The sequence below is a fragment of the Scardinius erythrophthalmus genome (genome assembly GCF_964197995.2).
Source record: "Scardinius erythrophthalmus genome assembly, chromosome: 17".
In the NCBI taxonomy this organism is placed as follows: Eukaryota; Metazoa; Chordata; class Actinopteri; order Cypriniformes; family Leuciscidae; genus Scardinius; species Scardinius erythrophthalmus.
In genome coordinates this window covers 12,909,112-12,935,828 of record NC_138237.1, presented here as the reverse complement: position 1 = coordinate 12,935,828, position 26,717 = coordinate 12,909,112, and the positions used below count along the sequence as shown (strand labels likewise).

Genomic DNA, 26,717 nt, shown 5'->3' with positions numbered 1-26,717 from the left:
AAAACAAACAGGTTTTTAGAGTAGAGGAGAGTAGAGGAGAATTTCAGTTTCATATATGGATTTGTTGACACTGTTGACAGATGCAATACACCATCAAACTGCACACTTTGAATTCAGCTGAAATTTAATAACAGCCCTTCGCACTAAGTAATAGGCACCCTTTGACCATCTGTTTAGTTAACGCCCACATGCGAACCTGAAGAGCAGTGACTTAGATATGCTAGTATGATGCTTCCCATATATGCTAAGATAATTCTGCCATTTCTGCTGTAATTATGATAATGCTGCTTATTTTCAGACTGTGAAGAAATATTATTTTAGTTTGCATATTGATTTTTCTTTCTTTAGTATTTTTATTTAAATCATTTATTATAAAGGTTGCTGATGAACTGATGAGTTTGCTGTCCTAAAGTGATGTACTCCGGTTTCTTGTGCAAAAAAACAACCATCATAATTTAGTTTTGCATGAACGTTTTCTACTCTCACTTTCAATTAAAAAAAAACTATGCACATCCGTGTAGAGAAATGTTTTATTTTCTCTCTTATTTCTATCTATAACCTCACCTTTACTGGGCAGGACAAGTTTCTGTACAGTGAGTAGGTGTCTTTGTGTTAAAGTGGGCAGTCATATATTAATATTAATTTTTTATTTTTTTATATATGTTTCAGTGGGCCCTTTTTTTCCTGGGGTGGAAGTTTTACATTCTGAAAGTTACAGTTTTTAGTTTTTTTTTTTTTTTTTTTTTTTTTTTAAACTTCATGTACACATTGTATGGCCCCTTTAAACTGATTTAGTTATAGACATAGATATATTTATACTTAGAATTTATACTGAAACATAACATAGTTTTAATATAAAAGTAGTCAATATTTACTTGTAAAAGCCAGTCTATGGTGGGATTATTTGTTTTTGCTTCCTAAAGATTTAGAAATAATTTTAAAAGCTAATATGTTGTCTTTGGGTTGTCATTATTGGTTCAGAGATGAGACATTTCTCTTGAAACTCGTGTTGTTGTTGTGCTTTTGATACAAATAAGAAATGCTCCAGTGAACGAAACCGTAATGGTAAGCGCGCGCACATGTGGTGGCAGAGCAATCCTGGGAACCAGCCATCCCAGGAGTCTCGGCTAACCACCGTGCAGTCCCGTGCCAGAGGAAGCCCACGCTAAACTCTACCATATGTACTATTTTTGCTCAAGACTCTTGCATTGAGTTTCTCAGGCCTGCCAGAAAACGAGAGCAGGCAGCTCTTTTCACTCTCACACACAGACACACAGACACACAGACACACACACACATTCAAGTTAACTTTTGATGTAAGGTGTCTCTTGGACTGTTGGTGATATTACCAGTGGATGTGTGTGTTTGGGGACGAGGGGGTATGATACAGATTTTTGGGTTATTTTGTTTTATCGAGCCCAGAACTCTAGGGACTTTCTCCATACAGACCGCTGACAAACGCATCTAGTGTTTTCACATGGGGCTTATGCCAAGAAAAGCTAGTTATTTCCTACTTTCCTCCATTCTGTGTGTGTCTCTGTCCGTCTCTTTCTTTCTCTCTCTTTCTCTCTTGGAGTCTTGGAAAATGAACGCTGAGTGGATTTCCTGTTCCTGACAGACTGTTACGCTCCAGCTCTCACTGCTGACTTCCTGTCTTTGTGTCGGCCAATCTGAAACTCACTGCAGTACACACACATTTCTCATCAACTCCTGTCTTGTGAGTGTTTGTGCAGCTTGACATTGCTCATGTCCATCTGTGTTTGTCTTTCCTTGTGTAACTTTATGGATCACACTCACTTCCTGCTGGCATCAGGAAAGCAACTCTAAAAGGTTATCAATGTCCCAAAAGACTCAAATCTCCCCAAATAACAGCTGTTCAGATTGACTTTTAGTATCAGCGAGAGAGCGTGACTGTTTGGCGTTTGTTATCTACATAGCAAATTGGGTTCCTTTCAGCAGATCTGGTGCACAGCATTTACGTAAATGGTCCTACATGAAGCAGTCCAGATTCACTTCAGTACCATATAATTATATCATCATTTAAGTGTTTTTCCAAAAAGCCTTGTCACATTAGGTCTTGTGGAGTTCTCTGCTTGAGTGGTGGTAGCTGTAGTTTCCATAGACTCTTATTAAAGGCACACTATGCAAGATTTATACCTTAATATAACCGCTTTGAAATCATTTCAATGGTAAACGAATTCGTAGTACGGCGAATGTGGGATGAGGTGGCGCCCTGCCAAATCTTGCGAGAATCACGACTTGCTTTACAGCACGATGTCACATACATCAACAACATATGAAGCAGCCTCTATGGAAAACACTAGCACGCATTTCAGACGTGAATCATGGCAGAGTCGACGAAGAAAAAGAAGACAGTGCGGTCGGAAGAGTGCAGAGACGGCTCTGCATTAGTGGTATTTACAACAGTAACGTTAAATACAAGCACTCCAAGTCGGCGCCAATGGCCTCGTGGTCAGTGCGCCGATATGTAGCGCCTTTGCGCTCGGGCGGCCCGAGTTCGAGTCCCGGCTCGTGGACCTTTCCTGATCCCATCCCCCGTCTCTCTCCCACCTCGTTTCCTGTCATCTCTCTACTGTCCTGTCACAATAAAAGGAAAAAAATACAAGTACTCCACCTCTAGGGGTCGCTGTTTGAGAAAAACAGAAACTGCAATAAATGTCGAGGTTTCCAAGTAAAGATGAGGTCTTTTTTAGTGCAGGTCCTTTCCTTGAGCACAACTCATTCTTAATATAGTAATCCATTCCTCTAACCTTGCTGTACCCACTTAATTGTGTTTTTGGAGTGATTTATTGCTGGTCCAGAGGTGTTGGTCTACCATTTTTCACCAGCTTGGACCAGCAAAAAAACTCAAAAGCTGGTTGATTTGACCATATCCTTGTTTTATTGGTGCAAATGGTCCCCTGTAAAAACACTTAAATAATACTGCACAATTTTATTACTGACCTTATTTTCCAGAAAATAAGTTGCACCTGAATTTCGCATCATTTTCTAGAGAGCCTCTCCCAATATTTAACGGTAGCCTATTTAGAAGAAGAAGAAAAAAAGGCCTATAAAATAAACAAGTTATAGTGGCATTCATTACAAAGAACATTGTTTTTAAAGCCTTAACAAATTAATTTAGCGCATCACAAAAATTAACCGAAAGTCAGCGTGAAGCCTATTTGTAGCACAAACATGAGAAATATGTCTATAAAAACCTTTAAGTGTCTACCTTAAGTTTTGCCTGTTTGACGTTAAATGCATTAGGCTATAAGTCACTTTTGAATATGTTGCAGCACGTTTCAGATGATAAACGTAACAAGCTATAGTCTGAAAAAATAGGGTAGCCTAGCAAAATATTACGCGGACCCCCTAGCTAATGGTCATGGACCCCACTTTGAGAACCGCTGGCATAAACCATGTGAATTTAACAGGGAGTTGATCTGTAACATGTCATGTTTCTTGACCTCTCTAGGCCTGTCAGAGGAGTCCAAGGTATCGACACCGGCTTTCACGGATGCCCTGCGGCTCTACAGGCAGGCCAAGGGTCACTACGGCACCTGGGACTTGATGTGTGGAAACCAAGCACAGGTTAGTGAAGGTCATTCATGTTTGGAGCATCTGACAGCTGTCACAATTAAACATCCTTTATACAAAACAGGATACTTTGCATATAAAATGCATTGTTCCAGTGATGGTTTAATTTCATACTGCAACTTGTACAGTATATTTAGTGAGTTTAAGGTGCTGTCTAGTGGGCCTCAGACACTCTCTTTGACTCATGGGAATAAGAATGGAGGAGAAATCAGAGCCTCCCTGGAAAAGAACGAGAGCGAGAGGAGGAAAGAACAGAACAGACAGCGTTTATCCCTGAGCACTTCTGTTTTCCTTGGATCATTCGGATTGAGTTCCCTCTGAATGTCCTCAATCTTGGCTTTATGTGTCCCAGACAGGTGGGAGGGCACCCAAACTTTGTCTCAGGTGTGGCTGACTCTCTCAAAGTAACAATATTTATTTCACTGAGAACTTTGGCAATGGAGAATCTAGGTCAAAAACCAGGTCTACCTGCTAAAGGTGGTCAAGTTGTATTTCAAAGTCGTCTACCAGTCCTAACCAGCCATGTCTACCAGATTAAACTTGTAATGAAGCTCTAGACCAACTAATTACCATAAATGATCAACCTAGACCAGCTAGAAACCACTTCAAACCAACTTCCATCAGATGTTCATTTAAAAAAAAAAAGTAAATTTACAAGCAGACAGGTGGAAGGGTGTTCGTTTTGGCTTTGTTGCTGAGACTGGGCCATATTCTACAGTTTTGTAGCTTTTATTTTTTCCCTTATTTTCTTGTGTCATGATTTCATGAACCAAATTATATTGTAATTTTTGTAATTTACATATAGATATAGATAGGGCTGGGTGATATATCGCATGACATTGTTATGCGCATCTCGTCAGTAAAGCCGGTTCCTTGATTAGTAGTAAATCGCCATCACCTGCTTTCAGATGGAGCGGCATTTACTACACAGAGCCATAGTTCACTGACAAGCTAAGCCATATCGCATTAATTATCACGGACATATCGCGATAATTAATGCGATTATGGCTCAGCTTGTCAGTGAACTATGGCTCTGTGTAGTAAATGCCGCTCCATCTGAAAGCAGGTGATGGCGATTTACTACTAATCAAGGAACCGGCTTTACTGACGAGATGCGCATAACAATGTCATGCGATATATCTCCCAGCCCTAGATATAGATATATGAGATATAGGTATAGGTATAGGTATGGGTATAGGTATATGAGATATAAGATATATAGATATATGAGGTATAGGTATAGGTATAGATATAGAGATATGAGATATAGATATAGATATATATGAGATATAGGTATGGGTATAGGTATATGAGATATAAGAGATATAGATATATGAGGTATAGGTATAGGTATAGGTATAGATATAGAGATATGAGATATAGATATATGAGATATAGATATAGGTATAGATATAGATATAGAGATATGGGAAATGAGATATGAGATAGAGATATAGATATATGAGGTATAGCTATATGTAAAGATATGAGATATGAGATATCATAGATATATAGATATAGATATAGATACAGATATATGAGATACAGATATATGAGATACAGATATATGAGATACAGATATATGAGATACAGATATCTAATGTCTATGTAATAATGTAATATATCTAATATATCTAAAGATATCTAATGATGTCACAAATATTAGCACATTAACATATGATCAGTAACATTCAATACTTATTCAAAAACTTGGTCCGCCCAAATTAACGATGGTGTTAAGTACATGGAGGTTAGATCAAATTAGATAATCAACCTCCATGTACTTAAAACCATCGTTAATTTGGACGGACCAAGTTTTTGAATAAGTATTGAATGTTACTGATCATATGTTAATGTGCTAATATTTGTGACGACATAACAGCTTTCTGAATTACCCATTTCTCCCTCCCAAACTCATTTAAAAAAATAAATGCTAAAATACAATGTTTTCCATCTTTCTGTCTGACCTGAAGGCCATTTTTAAAATACTAGCTCTTTTTAAGCTTAATCTTGATAAGTCAGACTGATCACTCTGTATTTAAGATCTCTACTGGTCTGGAGCAGCACAAACCCTCAATAATCTCTAAACCACAAAGCAGAGAGACAGCTCAGAATGTGTCATTAGAGGGGTGAGTTATGGTCAGGTCTGTGTGGTTTATGCTGCTGTCTCATTTTAGTCATAATATGCTGGAAATAACATTTAGTTTCTAATAGATTTAGGAATGTCTATCTAACTCGCTTTCTTACTTGTGTGCACAGATTTGAATGAAATGCAAACAGGCCGTCATTAAAATGATTGGGTTCTGGTTGCCCTCACACTCTTTCTCTCTCCTTTGCACACACACACACGCACACCCATACAGTGCCCTTAAAGAGGACCTATAATACAAAATGGTGTTCCTTTTTCTCATTTTGTATTTCTTTTCCACAATCCAGCAACAACGTTTACAAAATGAAGGTAGTAACTGTAATCTTGAAATGAAAGTTTATTACTAAATATTTGTTCCCTTCAAATTCTTCCTTTCTCTTCATAAAATTACATAATTTACATATTTAGGATAAGTATCAACCTGATATTTTAGTGTTAAGCAATTTGAATGTTCTCATATACACATTTTCCTTGGTTTTCAAGAATATTATTAAAATTAAAAGCACTTCTCACCTGCATGTGACGTTTAGTGTCATTTTAATGCACATTGTGATCTGGAATTAAGGTGAGCGTAAGGTGACTCTTTCAAAATTAATTTTTATATCAAATATCAGACAATACTGAATATCTTCTCTTCTATAGCATTCAATTTGTGCACACTGAAGTCTGGTTCGTCCAAGACATGCGATAATCAATGACATTTGACGTCACTTATTGTACATTATTGTTAATGAGTTTCTTTTTAAGGGTTTATTTTTACCAACAGAAAGATGACCGCATCAGAAGTGTTTAGGTTGTATTAAACTAGGAATATTCCTTTTAAAAGCACACATGCACCTTCCGACCTTCCTTTAAATGTTATGTTTTGCTCCCTGCCAGAACACACCCAGGACATGTTTCCTATGAATGAGCTGTTTGTGTGTATAAACTCAATTAATGCCTCTGTTCTTACACTTTAACCAGGGAAAAGTACTATTGCAAATAAAGAAGGTATTGACATTTTGTGTGTGCGAGAGTGATACAGTGATACAGGGCGCCACGGTCAGCCTGGACGTGACAACATGCTGGAAACTGCTGCGTGGGTTGTTATTACTGCTGGGTGTGGGCCGTCTGTTTTTTGTTTTTCTGTGAGGGGTCTGCAGGGTGTTACTGCCCACCTGGCCCCTGCGTTACTGTGGAAACAGGACGAGTGGAGGGGGTGAAAGCCATTCTGTACTATTTACCATTGGATGAAATTGTAAGCTCATGGATCTAAGAAGAACTTGAAATGCCATTCACACAAACATCAAACAACAACAAACAAATTATTGATACCAGTTTGTTCAGCCAAGCCTAAAGCTTTAGCTGCAACAATATAATTGGCTAATTTAAGTTAAATTACTCGCATATATTAGTGTGACCTAGAGGTGTGCATTTTTGTGTATGGTGTGGGTGGAAGCTTCACAGGTGACCAGCTAATAAATGCCAGTCATTTGCTCCACACCATCACCAACAAGTCATAAAGAAGCACCTTTCTACTGACCTCTTGACCCCTTCCTCTCTCTCTCTCTCACTATCAAACACATTGGTTGATATAAGGCAACATTAAGGTGTGAGCTAATCCTAATATTTAGAAAGTAAACGTGTCATGTTTGTGGCGTATTATTTATGATAAAACTATTATCCCATCCCTAAAAACACACATGAAAAAACTTATTCACACAGACACGTTTCCCCATATCAAAGGTTGTTTCTGTTCTGTCTGTCATTGCATTCACTGAAGTGAGCATAAACAAAGCAGCCATCTGTGATGGGCGTCTATGTTATGGGTGTGAACGCTTAAAGAATTATTCATTTGACATGGTAGCCTACAGTCTGCAGTCTATGATGACATGGTTACGGAAGATATGCATGCAAAACTACAAAGCTGTTAGCATAAAGTTAATGATGCCCTCGTAGCTGTCTAAAGCAGTATTCAAATTTTGTCATGCCATCATTAAGTAAACGGTATAGTTCCATTTGCTGTGTTACCACTAGTTTTCAAAGGCTTTTTCTCATTCGCGTCTGTTTGTGTGTCTAGATTCTTGCCAACCTGGTGATGGAGACTTTGCACCCTGAATTGAGGAATCTGATCGTACCTCGGCTGAAAGGAAAACTACAACAGAGACAGAAGGACTGGATGCTGGTCAGTTCTCATATGTAAATTGTAAAGCTGTAAAAAAATAAAAAAATATCATTTACACAAATGTATGCAATTCATTTTTATAATTTTATCATACTTTCTTGGCAATAGATAATAAATCTATTAGTTTATAATAGATATATATAAACAAATTAGATTCCATTTCAGTCTATAGAGAAGTATACATTGGTGTTAGGGTTCACATTGAGGCTCAACAGTTCAAAAAGGGCCAAAATATATATAAATTCAAAATTTTCAAAACATATGTATGTGTTTATCTGCTGCAGTTTGTATGAGGTTTGTTTATCATCTGTTTGTTTACCCTGTCAGATCTCAGATGCAGTATACAGGCAGGTGTTGTCACAGACACGAACTCAACACGAAGCTCTGGTTCAGGTTTGTGAGGTGGAGCGCCCCCGTCTGGACGCTGCTCTACGCACAGATATGGACCAAATCATCACGTCCAAAGAGCATGTTTCCGGAAAGATCCGCGGTAAGAGCAAAACCAAGCTGCCTACTATGTGGAAATCACTAACGTTCCCTCTAGGCCACACACTCCTGATGACTCACACACACTCTAAAAAGCAATAGCAAAAATGAGAGAGAACATATTACATGATAAATAAGATCGTAAAGAGGGACCTAATTGTGCTTTTTTTTTTTTTTTTTCATTTTTAACGTCTTTAAAATTGGTCTGCAAAGTTACAAATTCTTCTTCAAAGGGAGTTATTCTCTATATCAGTAAGCACTGTTTCTGAACTCTCTGAAACGCCTCGATTGTAGTCTTGAGTTTTCTTCCAGGAACATACACATCACAAAGTATCTAATTTTAATAATTTCCACCCAAGACATGGGTAAAAAAAAAAAAAAAAGGAGACAAGGCCTGGTTGTTAGTTGTGTGTGAACTCGTGGTTAGGGTAAAGGGTGTGACATTTTCTGCTCGAAGTGGTTGACCAATCACAACCAGTGTTGGGTGTAACTCATTACAAGTAACTTGAATTACCTAATCCGATTACTTTTTCAAGTAACTAGTAAAGTAACGCATTACTTTTTCAATTTAGAACAAAATATCTAAGTCACTTTTTTAAATAAGTAACGCTAGTTACTTTTTCACATTTTTTGACTGACAGCTCTCTTGTCCCCATGTTGAGAGAAATAAATTTAGGAGGTGTGTGCTCTGTGTAAACATGATGGTTATTTTAGTTCTAGACTAAATGTGAGCATGCATTTACTCATCTCACTTGCACGAAAACATTCAGTATTCGTCAAAATGAATAAAAACCATAAAATACAATCTCAAAATGTTATGCTAAACTTTTATAAATAAGTATATTAAATTTCACAAATATACTTTATGTATTTAATCTCACTTTATTAACCAATGTCTTTGCTGCTGACCTTTTAATGATCTAATTCAACCATACTAATAAACAAAAATTATTTTAGATTAGATTTAGAAATAAGAGTGTTGAACTTCCTTCTCATGCATCCTATTGTTCTTTAATCCAGAATGGCAGTACAGCTGAAAGGTTTGTTTGAGCGGCGCCCTCTACTGTACAGGTGTAAATATGCATTTCCTTCAGCCTGAGGCTTGTTCATTTCACTTTTGGTGTGTAAAAGTAAAATGTAATGCATTACTTTTCATAAAAAGTAACTAAGTAACGCAATTTGTTACTTTTTTGGGGAGTAACGCAATATTGTAATGCATTACTTTTAAAAGTAACTTTCCTCAACACTGGTCTAGCCAACCAATCAGAGCATATTGCACTTTTCGGAAGGAGGGGCTTCTTAGTAAAATGAAAATGGTGATTGATTAAAGCGACTGGCTCTGTCTGGCCCCCCAAGGCCCAGATGTCAAGTTGGTTGCCCTTCATAAAACTTCTCAACAAGCCTGACACAGATTGCTTTTAATCAATGCACAAACCATAAAAACAGTTTAACGCAATCTTTCCCTAAATTCGGATTGGGTGGGCAAGACTAACGTCCATGCCTATGCCAAGATCCGTCCCTGTGCTGCAATAATGTAAAATATGTGAAAATGAATGTGTTTTTGAACATTCAAGTGTGAAAGTCTCAAATTCTTCCATATGATCCCTCTTTCATTAGAATTCAGTTTCACGCAGCTTAGTACAACTATAACCTAAAAAGCCCTGACCGTCCTGCCATAATGTAGGTTTGGCAAGACTTGAGGACTACATTTTTCTTGTCATTTGTGGCTGGGACTGTGGTCCACCGAAAACACCCGTAGCACATTTCATATAACATAAGCAAAATGATCTCGACAGCATGTTTTTGAGTTTCTCATAATCTGTATGATTTTACAGTACACACAGTCCATCTGTGTGTTTGTGGTGCCACCTTTATTCTTACTGAATAATAGAGGTTGTTTTGACATTTCAGGACAGGTGCTTTCCCACAATCACCTGTTCACAGATACCAGGGCCCTTTATGTGGCCTAGAGTCATTGTGATCAGTCTTAAGCTTTTATAATTGAGCTTTTTCTATGGTGTTCTTTGTTTTGGTACATCATTTGAGAAGTGAGACATAACATAATTAAGCATTGAAGTCCCTTGTAGGTCAGTGTGTCTCTCAAACAAGCACGTGAATTTCGCATGTGCACCAAATATTTCACATGCAAATTTAAAGCTTATTAAACTAAAGCGCACAAATTTAATATGCACACACATGAAATTTGTTTCATGTGGTTTTTACCTCTTAATGGAAGTTCTAGTGTGCTAATATCTGTCTAATCTTTTTCTTAAAGCATCGGTGTCACCCCGTGTTGAACAGCTAGTGAGGAGCAAGGTTCAGCCCTACATCCACTCCATCCTAGAGGCCCTCATGGAGCCCACAAGCAGAGGATTCTCAGAAGTGAGGGACATCCTGTTCCGTGAGCTGGTGGAGATCAGCAAGAACTCAATGAACGATGGCAGCAGGGAGAAACTGGGAGAGGTGAGACAAGACATTGATTTACAACATTAGCCTATGCATTTTAAGGATTAGTTAACCCCAAAATCTCTCAATGCTCATTCCTAGCATATGGACAAGCTCTCCATGTTGGCCTTCCACCCGGTGAAGATGCAGAGTTGCTATGAGAAGATGGAGACGTTGAACCTGGAAGGCCTCCAGCAGAGATGTGACGTGTCCAGCCCTTCTGTGTTCATCCAGAGAGCTCAGATCCTCATGAGACAGGTCTCTTTCCTTAGACCCACACTGTTCTTGTCATTTCTAAATATTCCATTTGAATATCTAAAACTTCTTGAAGTGTTGCAGTACTTGGCACTAGCACTTGAAATTGATTTGCTATTAATCATTCTATAGCCTGCATTTCATTTTTTTTGGTGCCAAGCAACAAAATCAAAAAGCAAGTGTCCACATTTATTTAGCAATGAGGCCAAGATCAAGAATCTATGAGAAAAATGGCTTGAGGATATTCAAGAGAAATTTAAGATGCAGTTTATTGTTGATGAGCTCCACCCTGAGGTAATATCTGTTATTGCAGGTCTATTGGCAATTGAGACTTTACTGATATTCAAATGAAAGTATACAATAGATCAAATGGGTATATGATTAAACGGCATATTTCTTTGGTATGATCAATGTTAGTATGATCTTACAATGTTCCATCCCAATCCGTCCTTCCCTCTATCCCAATCCAATCTTGGTATATAGTATCCCATGGCCATATACTGGGTATACTTGGTACTTTTGCTATTTCTACTGCATGTATGTTGTTATTCCAAATGTAGTCATTGTCCATGAGAATTATATAATTTTACAAATAAACCACCAAAGTTGATGATAATCTGTCACCCCTCCTTCCTAAAATTCCTCTATTTGTGGATGCAGCAAATGGATGATGCAGTGCACACATTTGAGCAGTTGGTCCATCAGAGTCTCGAGGGCAACAGCGGGGAGGACCTCTGCAAGACAGTCCAGCGCTGTCAGGACCGAGTACTCAAAGTAAGTGCACTGGTCCAACTCTAAAGCTGAAACGGGTTTTGTTTGCACAGCTCCTGGATTCTTGCTGTTATTAGACTTTTTGCTTCATTTTAATTCTGTTTGTTCATGACCCGCAGAAATATGACTATGACAGCAGCACAGTGAGGAAGAAGTTCTTCAGAGAGGCTTTGCTTCAAATCATCATACCATACATGCTGAAACAGCTCTCCCCGTCCTGTTCGACGGTTGGTACAGTGATTTTTAATACATTTTTATGCTACACATCCCTTTGTAAGAACAAAGTTTTTTTTTTTGTCCTGCTATTCCAGCTTTTTATATTTCTTAGTGGCCATTAGCCCACCTAGAGTCAGATGTTAATATGGGCTCATGTAAAAAATGTCACTAAAAAAGACATTTATTTTCAGATATTAAAAATGTGGGGACACATATGTATTATTTTATTATTGTCATCAGTAATTTATTATTATTACTATTTGTTACCAGTTAATTTATTAATTTGTATTTTTTTACTATAATTTATTAATTTATCTTGTTGCTACTACTACTATTACTACTAGCAGTAGTATTTGTAACCAGGTTATTATTATTATTCCATAAAATTAGTTGATTGTTGATCTATAAGTTTTATAGATAATAGCCTAATCATTTAGAATTTATTTCAATCAATTTATAAATAGTATTTTTTTTCCATATAAAACACACCAAGACATGTTTGCTGATTTTATGTGAAATATTCATGTTTTTTTTTTCTTTTCTTCCTATGACATCTAGGAATTGCCCAAGTTCAAGGAGCTCATCTTTGAGGACTTTTCTAGATTCATCCTAGTAGAGAACATTTTTGAGGAATTGGTCCTGCAGTCAGTCTCCAAGGACATCATGATGGGTGAGTGTCCGCAGCCCCTTCAATCCTGACAATATTTGCCAGGGGTGTAACGGTACACAGAAGTCACGATTCAGTACGTACCTCGGTTTTGAGGTCACGGTTCGATACGAGTTCGGTACAACAGGAAAAAGCAACAAATCCCAGATGCTAGATTTCTTTTTATATATTTTTAAAAGACCATAGTACATTTTGCTCCATCTAGCGGGATTTAGTCCCCCCTGAGGTAGTTGGAACAGTACAGCCTCCTTTAGTGTATTAAAGTCCCTGTAAAGGCAATTCAAAAAAAAAATTCTAAACACATTATAAATGTTAGAAATGTATTGCTAAATCATATTACAAAGACTGTGCACTTTGAAGTACTGAATTGTGGAGTTAGAACGTTAAACAGTTTTTCACCGTTGCTGTGTTCCGGATTTTTTGGGCGGGGCTAAAACGGGGGCTTGATGACGCACTGGAGCCCCTGAGCTCCTGGACACGCCCCTACTTGACGCACTGGAGCCCCTGAGCTCCTGGACACGCCCCTACTTGATGACGCACTGGAGCCCCTGAGCTCCTGGACACGCCCCTACTTGACGCACTGGAGCCCCTGAGCTCCTGGACACGCCCCTACTTGATGACGCACTGGAGCCCATTCACATCAGTTTGCAACTCAATCGCGAGTTACTGTCAGTACTATTACCGGTAGTTACTACATCCTACAGTTTGCTAGCTAGCTATGCCTTCGTCACGGAAATGCGTATTACCTGGATGCGATCACGTACAAAACAGATCGGTGTCCTTATTTAAATTTCCGAAAAACTATCATATCAACAAGAGGTGGATTAATTTTGTGAAGAGCCACCTTGATGGAGAGCTGAGGATCACCGCCAAAACCCGCCTCTGTAGTGATCATTTTACACGGGATAGTTTTATAAACTTTCGTCGGAGACAACTGGGATTCATTCACTGATAATCCGCTGTTACTGGTGGTGAATGTGGCCGAACCGACTATCTCCCGCCTCTGCCTTCATCCTCCCGTCGCGCCGACAACTGGTGCCATCGTCGGCAGTGTTTGCTCACCAATGAGTGTAAGTTGCCTTGTGTGCTTATGTTATAATTATAGTAGGTAGGTATAATTATGGCTTTGTAAAACAAATTAAGCTGCTAGGAGCATCCTTTCCGGCTGTAGCGGTGACAGTTGAGTGAGTCGACGGCAGCGAGCTTTCCCGCGAGTGGGCGTGGTTTCAGCGTAGCCAGCGGACACGCCCCCAGCGTTTGAGAGCAGAGACTACTGCTCATTTTTTCAAGATTTTGATCGCTTATTTTATGTACTTGCCGGCTTTTTTTATCATTAAAGGGGGGGTGAAATGCTATTTCATGCATATTGAGTTTTTTACACTGTTAAAGAGTTGGATTCCCATGCTAAACATGGTCAAAGTTTCAAAAATTAAATTGTACGTTTGAAGGAGTATTTCTGTGCCAAAAATGCTCCTTCCGGTTTGTCACAAGTTTCGGAAAGTTTTTTTCGAGTATGGGCATGTGTGACGTCAGATGTAGCGGAATTTCCTTATACGGGTCCTAAGGGCACTTCTCCGGAAGTACGCGGGCGCGCGCGCGCAACCGTAGACCAGAGCGAGAGAGCGAAAGCAGTACGCCCATCAAAGCGCTATGCTCGGCTTTAGGGAAGTCAATGTCACCAAAGAAGTGGGTTTTTGGTTGCCAGGGCAAGACAACCCTGCACAGATTCCCAAAGAACCCAGCGCTAAGGGACCAGTGGATGGAGTTTGTTTTTCCAGAGCATCAACGGAGTTGTGCAAGACTGTTTGTTCCCTGCATTTCGACGATGATTGTTTTATAAACAAAGCCCAGATCGACGGATTTGCAGATCGTCTAATGCTTAAGGATCGAGCAGTCACAATGATAAAGGTTCGCGGTCGTGCGTTGGAACCGGGCGGTGAGTAAAACTTTTGAACAAATGTCTCTGTGTGTTGTTGTTAGCTCGGCGCGTTAGCACAGCTTTAGCTTCGCCCACACGGCCCGCCTTCAGCCGCTCGTTTTTTTCCGGAAAGACTCGGTACAGCCTATCTTTCTTTTATAAATATAATAAAACTAAAGACTTTTTGGAGATATGAAGGATGCAATACTACTCTATAGGTACTCAAGATTAACAGGAGATGCTCGTGAAAATGAGCATTTCACCCCCCCTTTAAAATTTGGGTGGCTAATAACACAAATTTTTTTTCTTTGGTGTGACAAACTCAGAACACATACTTAATTTTGACTTTACAGGGACTTTAAGCAGTAAACAATGCACTCTTGCATTGGTCATATTTTTTTTGTAGGGCTTGTAAAAAAACAAGGTATTTGGTCACAATCAGCTACAAAACCGAAAAGCATCTGTTGTGTTATAAAATTGCTAAATAAATAGAATAATGAAAAATAAAACTTAGTGTTAGTTTATAAAACTTTAGAGATTAGTTTTCTTTGCGTTTGAGAATTAAGTATCAGTATTACGCTTTTTCAAGAAATCACCGAAAGATGAGCGAAAAGGAAAAAGAGCCTACTTCACCTTTCCACAAGGAGGCACCTGAGGCTTCCTATTTTCAAGACACATATTTGCATCACTGGACTCTAGTAGTGAGACTTCCAGACACAAATTGGCAAAATGCCAAATGATTTTGTCTCATTATAACAGCAGAACAACTTAAAATACTCTGTCGTTTATGGTCATACAGATAAGAGCAAGACATCATTCGAAAGGGTGTTTTTATTTGTGTATACTCACAATAAAAAACGAAACATTGTGCTTTTGTAAAATCCTGGCCATCCTGGTTTCTTTTCCGTGAAGTTAGTGGAGCTCGTCACAAAAATTAATCGAAACCTGCTGTATAGGCTACTCGTCTAATTGTACGTACCAATCCGTGATGTCCGTACCATGATGGTTCGGGATGAATACATGTGCCGTTACACCCCTAATATTTACATTTAATCATTTAGCAGACGCTTTTATCCAAAGCGACTTACAAATGAGGAGAGCAATAGAAGCGATCAAACCCACAATAGGGCAACAATATGCAAGTCTTGTGAGTAGTTCCAGTTAGTCTAGCACAGTACATGTTGCAAGGTTTATTTTTATAAATAGATATAATAGTAAGTGTTAGTATTAATGAGTACACAATATAGCACAACTTCTGTACCTTACTGCTTAAAAATAGTTTTAATGTCTTTTCATTTATTCCTTTTAATTTTGCAGCTGTGAAGGAAGCTGCGGTCCAGCGAAGGCACAACCTATACAGAGACAGCATGGTACTGACCAACAGTGACCTCAACCTGCACCTGCTGGGAGACAACACCATCGACTGGGCTGGCCAATTCGAAGGAGTAAAAGGGGAGAGGCAAGGAGGCGAAATGGCCAACAGGAAGCGCAAACAAATAGTCTCCATGATCCAACTGGACGGCATGCCTTTTCTTTATGAGTCCTGCCAGGAAGTACCGGGAGTGGATGGCATCCCTGAGGAGAACGAAGGTCAGGTGGGACAAGATCTTGCAACAGAAAAGTCTTTGAGACCAGTGGAGCACGTGCCCATCGAGAAAGGACCAGCTTCTCCGGACAGCATCAATCAGATCCGAGACCTCATAAACCCTGTGCTGGAATTTGTGAACCCTGGCGAAAAAGATGACTCTCAGTTGACCAACGGTCTTCCTTTGGAAGAGGGTGATGAGGTGAAGCACATCATCTCAGTAATGGAGACCGTGCCAAGAGAGTCGCCAGAAAAAGTTGACACAAAATTAGATACAACGAGCAGTGAACAGACTTTGGAAGAGCAGCAGCGTGTGTCCGCCATCGAGAGCGCCATTCATCAGATCGAGATCGCCATCCAGGAAGACCCCAGCGATCACCTGAGCGAAGGCGCCGTTGACTCTGATGGGGAATTCGCTCAAACCTCTACCAACTCTAGCCCTCATCGCCATGATGACAGTGGGTTTCAGTCTCCAGCCAATGAGAATGTAGAAGAAGCAGAGCCGCAGCCAATCACAGATGATGAGGTGGTGGACACAGAGCTGGTGATGTTAACTCTGGTGGAGGGAGTGAAAACTTGCATTGATTTAGATGTCGAAAGTTCAGAGAAGAACCCGGAAATTGAAACCACAGCTGACAGAGGCTTGCTTTGAGTGAGATTTACATGAAAACATTTTTTTTATAAACTGAAAGTGTTTGCTTGTTTTCCATCAGCAACACTTGATATTTCAGCCTAGTTGGCGTTCATTTTATTTCGTTTTATTTTAAATTAGTTCTTTTATTTTCTAATCTTGCTTTCCTAATTTAGACATTTTGGGGATGTTTATCTACGAGATATATGTGTGTATATATATTGAATATTCTCATATACACAGATTTATGACCTAGTGTGCCTTAATTTTTTTTATTTAATGTTTTATATAACTCATGACTCCCACACAAATTATTATGTGGCAGAGGTTTAAAAAAAACTGACCGTCATTATCTCGAACAGTTCGAATTCCTGTTTCTGTGCTCACTTAGACTGTGGTTTGGTCGCGGGTGACGTAAACCAGCATACGCTCACCTCTTGACATAATGCAAATGTAGACTTCACCCGACTGTACTCCTAATGTACAGCTGAGTGATATGGCAAATTAGACTGGCAAAGTTTTTTTGTTTTTGTTTACTGTGGAATATATTCAAACACTAATAAATGTATTAATGCAGCATAATTAAGCACTTATGCAATAACTATGCAAATAAATTAAAGCTTGCTTTTTAATGCTTCTAGTGATTACTTTGTGGTTTAGAACCAATTCAAAGGTTTATTAACATTGAGGCATGCCTCTATAGTGTGCTCACAGACTTGCTGTGACCCAGATTCATAGTCCAGCACATCCTCCACCTGTTTACGCATGTTATAGAGGACGGAAACACCATTGCTGAGTTGCAGATAGAGCTCCGTGTCAATGGATTGAAGTCATTGCAAAGGATTCATTTCAAAGGATTGATGTAGGTTTAGAATAAAACACTAAGTCAGTTCACAACTTAGGTTTAGTTCACCTGGGTTTTTCTCTCGCTAGTTTCCTGAACTATGATATAACATTTTACAGTCATTTACAACCTTGAAATGTCTTCTGAAAGTAGTTGAACCCTCTGGTGCAGTTGTTGAAATGCATGTACCGGTATGTGAGGAATTCTCTAATGGGATGTCATACGGGACGGCTGGGCAAAGGTCTACTCTGACTGTGGGATTTTCTTGGAATCACAAAATGGTTAATCATTCTTTACTTGATATATTTATGTTTTAATGTTTTCTGTGCGTTTATCTAAACGAAGCAACGTTTTAGCACCACACAAATATTTCACTAGTTCTCTTCTGTTATTTATTTTAAAAGTGTGAAATTGTGATGTTTTCTACGCCTTTCATTCCTTGGATAAAGAAGTGGATAAATAAATCACTGTTATTTTGAAATGCAGTAATTGTTGTGAGCATTGATTTATCATATAATGTACACTACCATTCTAAAGTTTGGTCAGTTTTTTTTTAGTGTGTGTGAAAATTAATACTTTTAGCAAGGATGCATGAAATAGTTGAAACGTGAAACTTTTACATTATTACAAAAGTCTTCTATTTCAAATCATTTCATTTTGAGCTAATTAAAATGCTCCACGCTCTCTTATGAAAATATTTTATGTAATACTTACATAACATAATCTAAAAAATAAATTGTTCTTTTTAGGGCTGTGCAACAATTAATCGCATCCAAAATAAAAGTTTGTGTTTGTATATGTGTGTGTACTGTGTATAATTATTTTGTATAAATACACACGCATACATTTAAGTTTATATATATATATATATAAACTTAAATGTATACATGCATGTTTATTTATATACACAAAATAATTATACACAGTACACACACATATACAAACACAAACTTTTATTTTGGATGCGATTAATCACGATTAATGGTTGCACAGCCCTAGTTTTTTTTTTTTTTTTTATCCTTTCACACTGGACGCGATTTTGACACAAGAATAATTCGCGCGATGGTTTTATTTTTTGATCAGCTGTTTGTGTAATGAGCATAGAATGTAAAAAATAGGTAATGAGCGCTTCCACACCGAACGCGAATGTGCTGCGGCGAAAAAAACGACTTATTTTTTCGCTTCGATGTCGATTTTTTTTTTTTTTTTTTTTTTTCGGGGACAGAAAAGTATGGAAGCTTGTTTCCGCCACTGAATAAAACATTTTAAAAGATAGTTTTAAAAATAAAGTCAGAATCGCGAGATGTAAACTCGAGATAAAAAGTTTTTTTTTTGTGGCCGAAACAAGCTTCAGCCAATCGCATACTACAAGGACAATGATTGTGTGGCGTAGCATTGACAACCAACTCGGTTATCACGACTGTGAGTAGGCTATGTTGTGTGGTAGTTTTCGTCGTTGTATAGTCCTGTGCTGTGTTGGCTTGAAGGCTAAACTACATTTGGGATAGAAAGCTAATCGTCAAAGATAGAGATAGAGACCGTGTTTGTTTACGCAGCTCATGTGATGGGTTTTGACGCGAACTGTTCGCTTTTTCGTTACGCATCCGGTGTGAAAGGGCCTGTAGGCTAAATCTAAAATTCAAAACTGTGCTGTAACTTGCTATTTTCCTTCTATACGTAGTTCCCACAGGCCAAATAATGTCACGTGACCTCCCCGGAGACGCCATCTTTGAGGGCAAAAGCTTACAATGTTTTACCAGTTCTCTGGTTTTACCATACTGTCTATGAGTTTTACAAGCAAATTTCGAATATTTCTTTCCATTTATAATGTTACGAAAATCATGAAGAGACAAAGTGACAGAGATTATAAAGAGACTCTATTAACACAAGACAGAGAGAGGTACAATGCGAAAATTTCAGTCATAAATGGTGTGGATCCGTATGCACTAACAAAGGAAGCACTGAGCACTGATTATGCAGCTTTGCCTCAGATACAGTATTATCATGTGTGCCATTATCTGGTATTGGCTAGGAGTTTTAATACATGTGAGCAATTCCGAGCCTGGAAATATGTGCATGAATATGAATATACACGTATGAAAATAAATAAAACTCGCGTGCAAATTAATTAATGTAACTTAATACGGAACTACTTTATACGCGGGTTCTTTAGGGACATAATCTGAGATTGCCGTGCTGGAATGTGTGTGTGTGAGAGTGAGAGAGTCGCGGGCGCGATCGAACAGTGGAAACAATGTTGTTTTTGTATGTTTTTAATATCTCGTCATTTTGTTCATACAGGACATAATTCAAACTGCAAAGTGTTAACTTATATTTGTGTACACTCGCAAAAAAAAAAAATTCTTGCGTGTTTTGAGGGAGTTTCTTTCCTGTTTATCCTCGCCAGCCATAACCTCCGTAGTTGTTCTGACAAAAGCTTAGTCTTTTCACATTCATGAAATCTAATGACGGGTATAATGTAAAATCCAAAATTAACTGAACCTCCGACACGATTTAAACATCCATTGACCCAGCAGGAGATCACCATTTTCACTTTTTATCACGAAATTAACTCGGTTCAGCTTCTTCTATTGTTCTGCCCACAGAAATGGCGCCGGGTCGGCAAATGCTAAAAAACTAAATTTAACTGAACCTCCGGCACGATTGGAACATCCATTGACCCAGCAGGAGATGACCATTTTCACTTTTTAATCACAAAATTTCCGTTTCAGCTTCTTCTTCTCATGTTCTGCTGTGTTATGCCCTGAGTGCCCTCAGAAATGGCGCCGGGTCGGCAAATGCCCGTATGTTGTGACGTCATGTGGGAACTATGTATAGACAAAGAATTTAGACAAGGTGTAGACTTAAACACTTTAATACATTGTTCAGTAAAACACAAATTTCATTTAAAAATAAGAAAAAATTGGAAAAAAAAAAAAAGAACGGCTGGAGGAACATTATTAATAGTGCGTTGAAATCATTGCGGTGAGGATTGTAGGTCTCCAATTTCTGCTCTCAGTCTGTCAATCAGTTTCAGCGTCCTGTATTGCTGGTGAACATTAACTAAGGCCACATGGTTTGCATTTCTCTTTTCAACCAATGGTTTTGTTCCCCATTCAGCAATAATTTCCAGCATGACACAAGAACGCCTGATCTTGGCTCATGCAGGAAGTTTATTTTACACATCACAAGGTTTAAAACTAGTGTGATTTCCCAAAATAACAGAAAACCAACAGCTACGTTGAAGCAAATTTCACAGAACAGAATTTAAACATTCATTTGTGTAACAGAAAATCTGCTTATTAATTACATCAGTAATTGTAGAAAGTTTAAAACCGGTCAGAGGCACATCACAGTTCTCAAACGGGTCACATGTGAAATCCCATGCGTTCAACACCGTTTTTTAACGCAAGATAAAAAAATTCCAGTGAGGTTTAAAATCAAACCTCTCAACACTTGACAAGCCAGACTGAAGTTAAGATTTCATGCATCTTTAAATTCCAACCGTCAAAATTATGAGAATCATCCTTGTTCAATCTACACATCTCAACACCTTCTGCACGTCTTGATCGTGAGCTCACAAACCTGGCATCATAAAATCTAACAGGTTTCCCGTCGCTCTTCATCTAGAGTCCTCAGTGAATTAAGATGAACATTTAATGTTTTCATCTCTTCTCAAATGTGATTCAGAAGAGGAAAAGCCAGAAAGTAGCCCAAGACGGATCCCATGATGACCCCCAGGAAGATCCACACGTTGTAGGACATGACGCAGAGCATTAGCATGTAGCCTAGCGTCACCTGCAGGATGTGTATGGCAGTCTGGAGGCAGTGCAGAAGCCAGCTGAAAGAGACAAACAGCAGATATTCAATGAGTTACAATGCTAAAAGTTTCCCGGTTGTGTATTGTGAGTTTGCTGCGAGCATCACCTCTTCTTCGCGGTGGTGATAGTCTCGGTGGGAGATAATGAGATCTCAGAGGGGCTGTTGGACAGAGCAGAGCTTCCCCCTCCACACTTCATGACAGGGGCGAAACACGACTGTTCAGAGGGGAATGACACTGGAGCGGGTGGATGCGTAACGGGAGAGCGCTGTTTTCCGACATTGATCTTCCACACTTTCAGAAACTCGTACATCACCGTGAGCAGTAGAACCACGAAGACCGACAGCACCATCCCTGTAGAGAGAGAGAAGTAGTGAATGTTCAACCTTGAAAATAAGCAGAAATGTTTCATATTAGAATGATTTCTGAAGGATCATGTGACACTGAAGACTGGAAAATTCATCTTTGCCATCACATTGTTAGACTATTTCACAATATTGCTGTATCATGATTACAAGTTATCTGTTTGCCTCTTTCCTATGAAGTGAAACTGATACAGAACAAACCAAATCAGGAACATGCTGTTTATGGGATTCTCACAGCATTACTGAACACACACACGATTACAGAACATTTACTGTACACTCTACACTACACACTCTTGTCTATGAAGATGGAGCATTTCTACAACAAAAGAGCCTGATGTCCAAATTGTAAACTGAGAACTGAATTGAGCTGGACGATGACATCACTGTTTTCTCCAGAGCTGCTGTATAGATAAATTAACTAAATTAATAACTAATGATTTTTACAACGGCAGTCAACACTGAACTGACTTAAGCTGGACAATGACACTATTTTCTTCTAGATCTGCTGTACAGCCGAAACAAATGTTATTTTTTTGTATTCTGCCTTTTAAAACTTCTACTTAACTAAAACTTAAAACCTTCAAACTTCAATTATAAAACTACTTCAAACTTAAAAATGCCGGTCTTAAAGGGTTAGTTCACCCAAAAATGAAAATTCTGTCAGTAATTACTCACCCTCATGTTGTTCCAACCCCGTAAGACCTTCGTTCATCTTCGGAACACAAATTAAGATATTTTTGATTAAATCTGAGAGCTGTCTCACTCCTACATAGGCTTCTAAGACATTATAACTTGCTGGCCCAGAAAATGCATTAAAGACATTGTTAATATAGTCCAAGTGACTCCAGTGGCTCAATCTTAAGTTTATAAAGCAGCGAGAAAACTTTTTGTGCGCAAAAAAAACTAAAATAACGACTTTATTCCACTATTCATTTCCTTCTCTCTGGGCCTCGAGTTTTTTCACATAGTGTTTTAGCGCAGCGCGTCTGTGTTGTACGTCACACGCATCACACACATGACCAGCGTCGGTCAATAGTGAGCCTACGTGTGACGTACAACACAGACGCGCTGCGCAAAAACACTACGTGAAAAAACTCGAGGCCCAGAGAGAAGGAAATGAATAGTGGAATAAAGTAGTTATTTTAGGGGTTTTTTTGCGCACAAAAAGTATTCTCGCTGCTTTATAAACTTAAGATTGAGCCACTGGAGTCACTTGGACTATATTAACAATGTCTTTAATGCATTTTCTGGGCCAGCAAGTTATAATGTCTTAGAAGCCTATGTAGGATTGAGACAGCTCTCAGATTTAATCAAAAATATCTTAATTTGTGTTCCGAAGATGAACGAAGGTCTTACGGGGTTGGAACAACATGAGGGTGAGTAATTACTGACAGAATTTTCATTTTTGGGTGAACTAACCCTTTAAAGCTATTAAGTCTACTTCAAACTCTCTGGTCCGGCTTTCTCAACCCAACTTAAAGTTTGTCTCAACAGACTTTTTTTTTTTTTTTTTTAGTTTTCTTGTTATCACTGTAAAGCTGCTTTGAAACAATCTGTATAGTAAAAAGCACTATATAAATAAAGGTGAAAACTTGACAAACTAAATGGTCCAGCAGTCAAAGTGCATCTTTTAAAATACAGTTAAATGTTTATCCCCCGGTTTCACAGACAAGGCTTAGGCTAGTCCCAGACTAAAGTGCATGTTTGAGCTGTTTTAAATTAAAGCAACTTGCACTGATACATCTTAAAATGTCAATGCCATTGTTTTGTCTCAAGATTCACACCAGCAATTTTGTGCTGTTGTATTGATATTTGGTTATAGGCATAAGGCCAAGTGCTGTAGGGAAATCACACATATCCATGCTGATTTGTTTTGAGATTTAAATATAGTGTCATAATATAAAACCAATGTAAATCAAAGCTTGATAGAAGAAAATATATACAAAAAAGGCACATAAAATTACTAAAACTTAAATGAAAATAGAAAAATAAAAGCAAATTCAAAATATTACTAAATTCTATAACTGTAAATAACACTAAAATAACACTGAAGTAAATGAGTGTAGATAATGTGTAATGTGTAGAAACATGTACAAGAAAGCAAGTTAAACAACATTTCAATCCAACTGGTAGAAGAAAATCAAGATGCATTGGTGGGATATAAACTGTCATTCTGTAAATGTATGCATTTCGTTTGTATGATCATGTTGGGTCTTGTTTGTAAATCCCCTGTACCTGCAGGCCCACGCACGTCCCAGAAATCAAACAACAGCGTGACGTTGCTGGATCCTTCAAAGTGCATCTGTAAAAGGCAGAAGACAAAGACATAATAAGCAAGGCTTGTAATTAGTGGCATGTTTCCATTGAGGGGTGACTTTCAACCCATCCCGTGGGAAGAGAAGAGTCTATAAACAGAAGTTAATAACGCTTCCATTACCTTGTCAAAACAGGTGATATAATCCTGCAAGTCTATGATGTTCAATCCTAGACGTCTTGTTTACTACTAAAATTATCCACATCACAAGAATTCAGTGCCATCAAGCTTAAAGGGTTAGTTCACCCGAACATCAAAATTCTGTCATTAATTACTCGCCTTCATGTTGTGCCAAACCCGTAAGACTTTTGTTCAACTTCGGAACACAAATGAAGATCTTTTCAATGAAATCTGAGAGCTTTCTGTCCCTCCACTGACAGTCCATGCAACTACCATTGTGACGCTTCAAAAAGTTCATAGAGATCATAAAACGAATCCATATGAATTGAGGGGTTCAGTCCGATTTTTCTGAAGAGACTGTATCGCTTTATATGATGAACAGATTTCATTTAAGCTTTTATTCAAATATAAACATTGATCAGCGAACATAAACAGAAGCTCAACCGAACCTGCATGACGCACGAGAACAAACCTCATTGGTTCTTGCAGAAGCTCAAAAGTGCTGCGTAACAGGAGAATGAACCTCATTGGTTCTTGCTGAAGCTCAAAAGTGCTGCGTAACAGGAGAATGAACCTCATTGGTTCTCGCACATCAAGCGAACATTTTTGAGCTTCCGTTTACCACAACTGACGTGTGCATTGATGAATGTTTATATGTGAATAGAAGCCTAAATTAAATATGTTCATCATATAAAGTGAGTCTTTTCAGAAAATCTGAACTAAACCGCTCAATTTCAAATGGATTAGTTTTACGATCTCTTTATGAACTCTTTTTGAAGCATCAAAGTGGTAGTTGCGTGGACTGTCAGTGGAGGGACAGAAAGTTCTCAGATTTCATTAAAAATAATCTTCATTTGTGTTCCGAAGATAAACGAAAGTCTTACGGATTTGGAACAACATGAGGGTGAATAATTAATGACAGAATTTTCATTTTTGGGTGAACTATCCCTTTAAATTACACTAGTGACTCAACTTCTGTCAGTTTCAAGACACAATATCTAACTAGATAGGCATCAGAATGGAATGATATCAGAATTTGTGGTCTTGGCTTTTCTCAGAACTTCTGCAGGTGTTAAGAAACGTAATAAAAGTGTAGGAGAGGAAGCCTGGCCCTTTACACTCGTGACAGTCACATTACGGTTAACAGCACCTTGATGACTGACACATTAAGACAAAAAAATAATAAGTGTGCTGCAAGAAGTACATATCAAACAGAAGTAGACAAGGAGGTCCCTGTTACCCTCTAGAGATCAACAACATTCCTCATCCTGCTATAATCATGAGTAAATCTGCTGTCCTGTCCTCAGAAGCAAAATTTGAGAATTCCATCCAGTCCATTCCAAGCACTGGAGAATTCCACCGAGTACTCAAGACATTGTGTCCTGTACAGCATATCCTCTGTTCTCTTGATTGTTTTGCATTGGCCAAACGGAGACAAGTGGCTTTTGAAACATTTGTGCCTTATCAAGAAATTCCCAGTGTTATCTCGGAGCAGCTGTGAAAGCTTTTGCATGAATACATCTTTTATTTGCTTTGTAAAATGCTGTGGCTTGGTGAACTTCAGAAAAAAAGTAAAACAACCCCAGTTACCTTTACATTTAAAAAATATGCAATTTGTGTGAATGAGGCTGTCAGTCCGTAACAGTAGGGATAAATGTAATTTCCATATGTTGAAGGAACTATCATTTTATGTAACAATTAATAATAAACACCTCTTGGTATATTAAAATGAAATAATCATGTCCATAGAGTAAACTGCAATAATGTTTTACCAACTAACACGGTTTTGGTTAACAGATGCATTCAGTTATATGTAAATGACAGCATAAAATACAAAAACAACGATATTAACTAAACAACTTTCATTAAAAAGTCAAAAACATTATTTTGAAGTGCAATGCTATAGCTGACTATAATTTACATGCGTATTTAATTCAATTAACTTATATTACCAGACACAACGCGTCCAACTTACATTCATGATGAACTCGCGTGCAGTCCTCTAAAAATGAGTTCAGGGGAATTTTAATTTTAGACAGATGAAACGTCCCTTACGACAAAGATACGACTTTACCACTTGCATATCAACAGTCAAATTCGTCACATTTTTATCTGCCTTCATAGCCCAAGCCCAGCAGCTGAGAAGCACTGAACCCAAACAGAAAGAGCACCATTGCATCACGAGGCTTTATTTATATGTGCCGCAGAGGATTCTGGGAGTTGAAGTCCTCTCATCCGCCTGCTCTGCGATGCGGAAATGACCAAATAACTCGATTAGAACTACATATCACTCTAAATTACTTTTTAAAATGCACTTTAACATGTATGAGTCCATATAAAACACGCGGTTTACAAATACAACGATTA

General features: G+C 38.4%; 2 protein-coding genes across 3 annotated transcripts in view; one reads left to right on the top strand and one right to left on the bottom strand.

Annotated features, from left to right (window-relative positions):
- niban2a (niban apoptosis regulator 2a) overlaps positions 1–18,213 on the top strand; it is a 30,949-nt gene extending 12,736 nt beyond the window's left edge. Inside the window, exons 6-14 of the mRNA XM_081390658.1 lie at positions 3,476–3,591; positions 7,806–7,910; positions 8,238–8,400; positions 10,672–10,859; positions 10,944–11,099; positions 11,757–11,870; positions 11,987–12,094; positions 12,642–12,753; positions 15,986–18,213. Of these exons, the coding sequence (XP_081246784.1) occupies positions 3,476–3,591; positions 7,806–7,910; positions 8,238–8,400; positions 10,672–10,859; positions 10,944–11,099; positions 11,757–11,870; positions 11,987–12,094; positions 12,642–12,753; positions 15,986–16,905 (1,982 nt within the window). The 3' untranslated portion in view covers positions 16,906–18,213. The remainder of the gene's footprint in view (positions 1–3,475; positions 3,592–7,805; positions 7,911–8,237; positions 8,401–10,671; positions 10,860–10,943; positions 11,100–11,756; positions 11,871–11,986; positions 12,095–12,641; positions 12,754–15,985) is intronic.
- A 2,374-nt stretch (positions 18,214–20,587) lies between these two features.
- Positions 20,588–26,555, bottom strand: slc31a2 (solute carrier family 31 member 2). 2 transcript variants are annotated; one of them, XM_081390028.1, is made up of 5 exons: positions 26,326–26,532; positions 24,354–24,419; positions 24,152–24,218; positions 21,656–21,902; positions 20,588–21,569 (listed from the first exon to the last, which is right to left on the bottom strand). In XM_081390028.1, the coding sequence occupies exons 3-5, from the start codon at positions 24,216–24,218 to the stop codon at positions 21,404–21,406; spliced, it is 480 nt and encodes a 159-aa protein (XP_081246154.1). In that variant the 5' UTR covers positions 24,354–24,419; positions 26,326–26,532; the 3' UTR covers positions 20,588–21,403. The 2 variants fall into 2 exon arrangements, with proteins under 2 accessions (XP_081246154.1, XP_081246153.1); XM_081390027.1 differs by lacking the exon at positions 24,354–24,419 and having other exon boundaries at positions 26,326–26,555.
- Between the last annotated feature and the right edge of the window lie 162 nt (positions 26,556–26,717).

Bases quoted from the DNA above. Each gene is read 5' to 3' on its own strand.
- slc31a2 (XM_081390027.1), bottom strand. The intron at 21,903-24,151 runs GTACAGGGGATT...CTCTCTCTACAG, and splicing joins GGACGTGCGTGGGCCTGCAG to GGATGGTGCTGTCGGTCTTC. The intron at 21,570-21,655 runs GTGATGCTCGCA...TGTCTCTTTCAG, and splicing joins ATCACCACCGCGAAGAAGAG to CTGGCTTCTGCACTGCCTCC.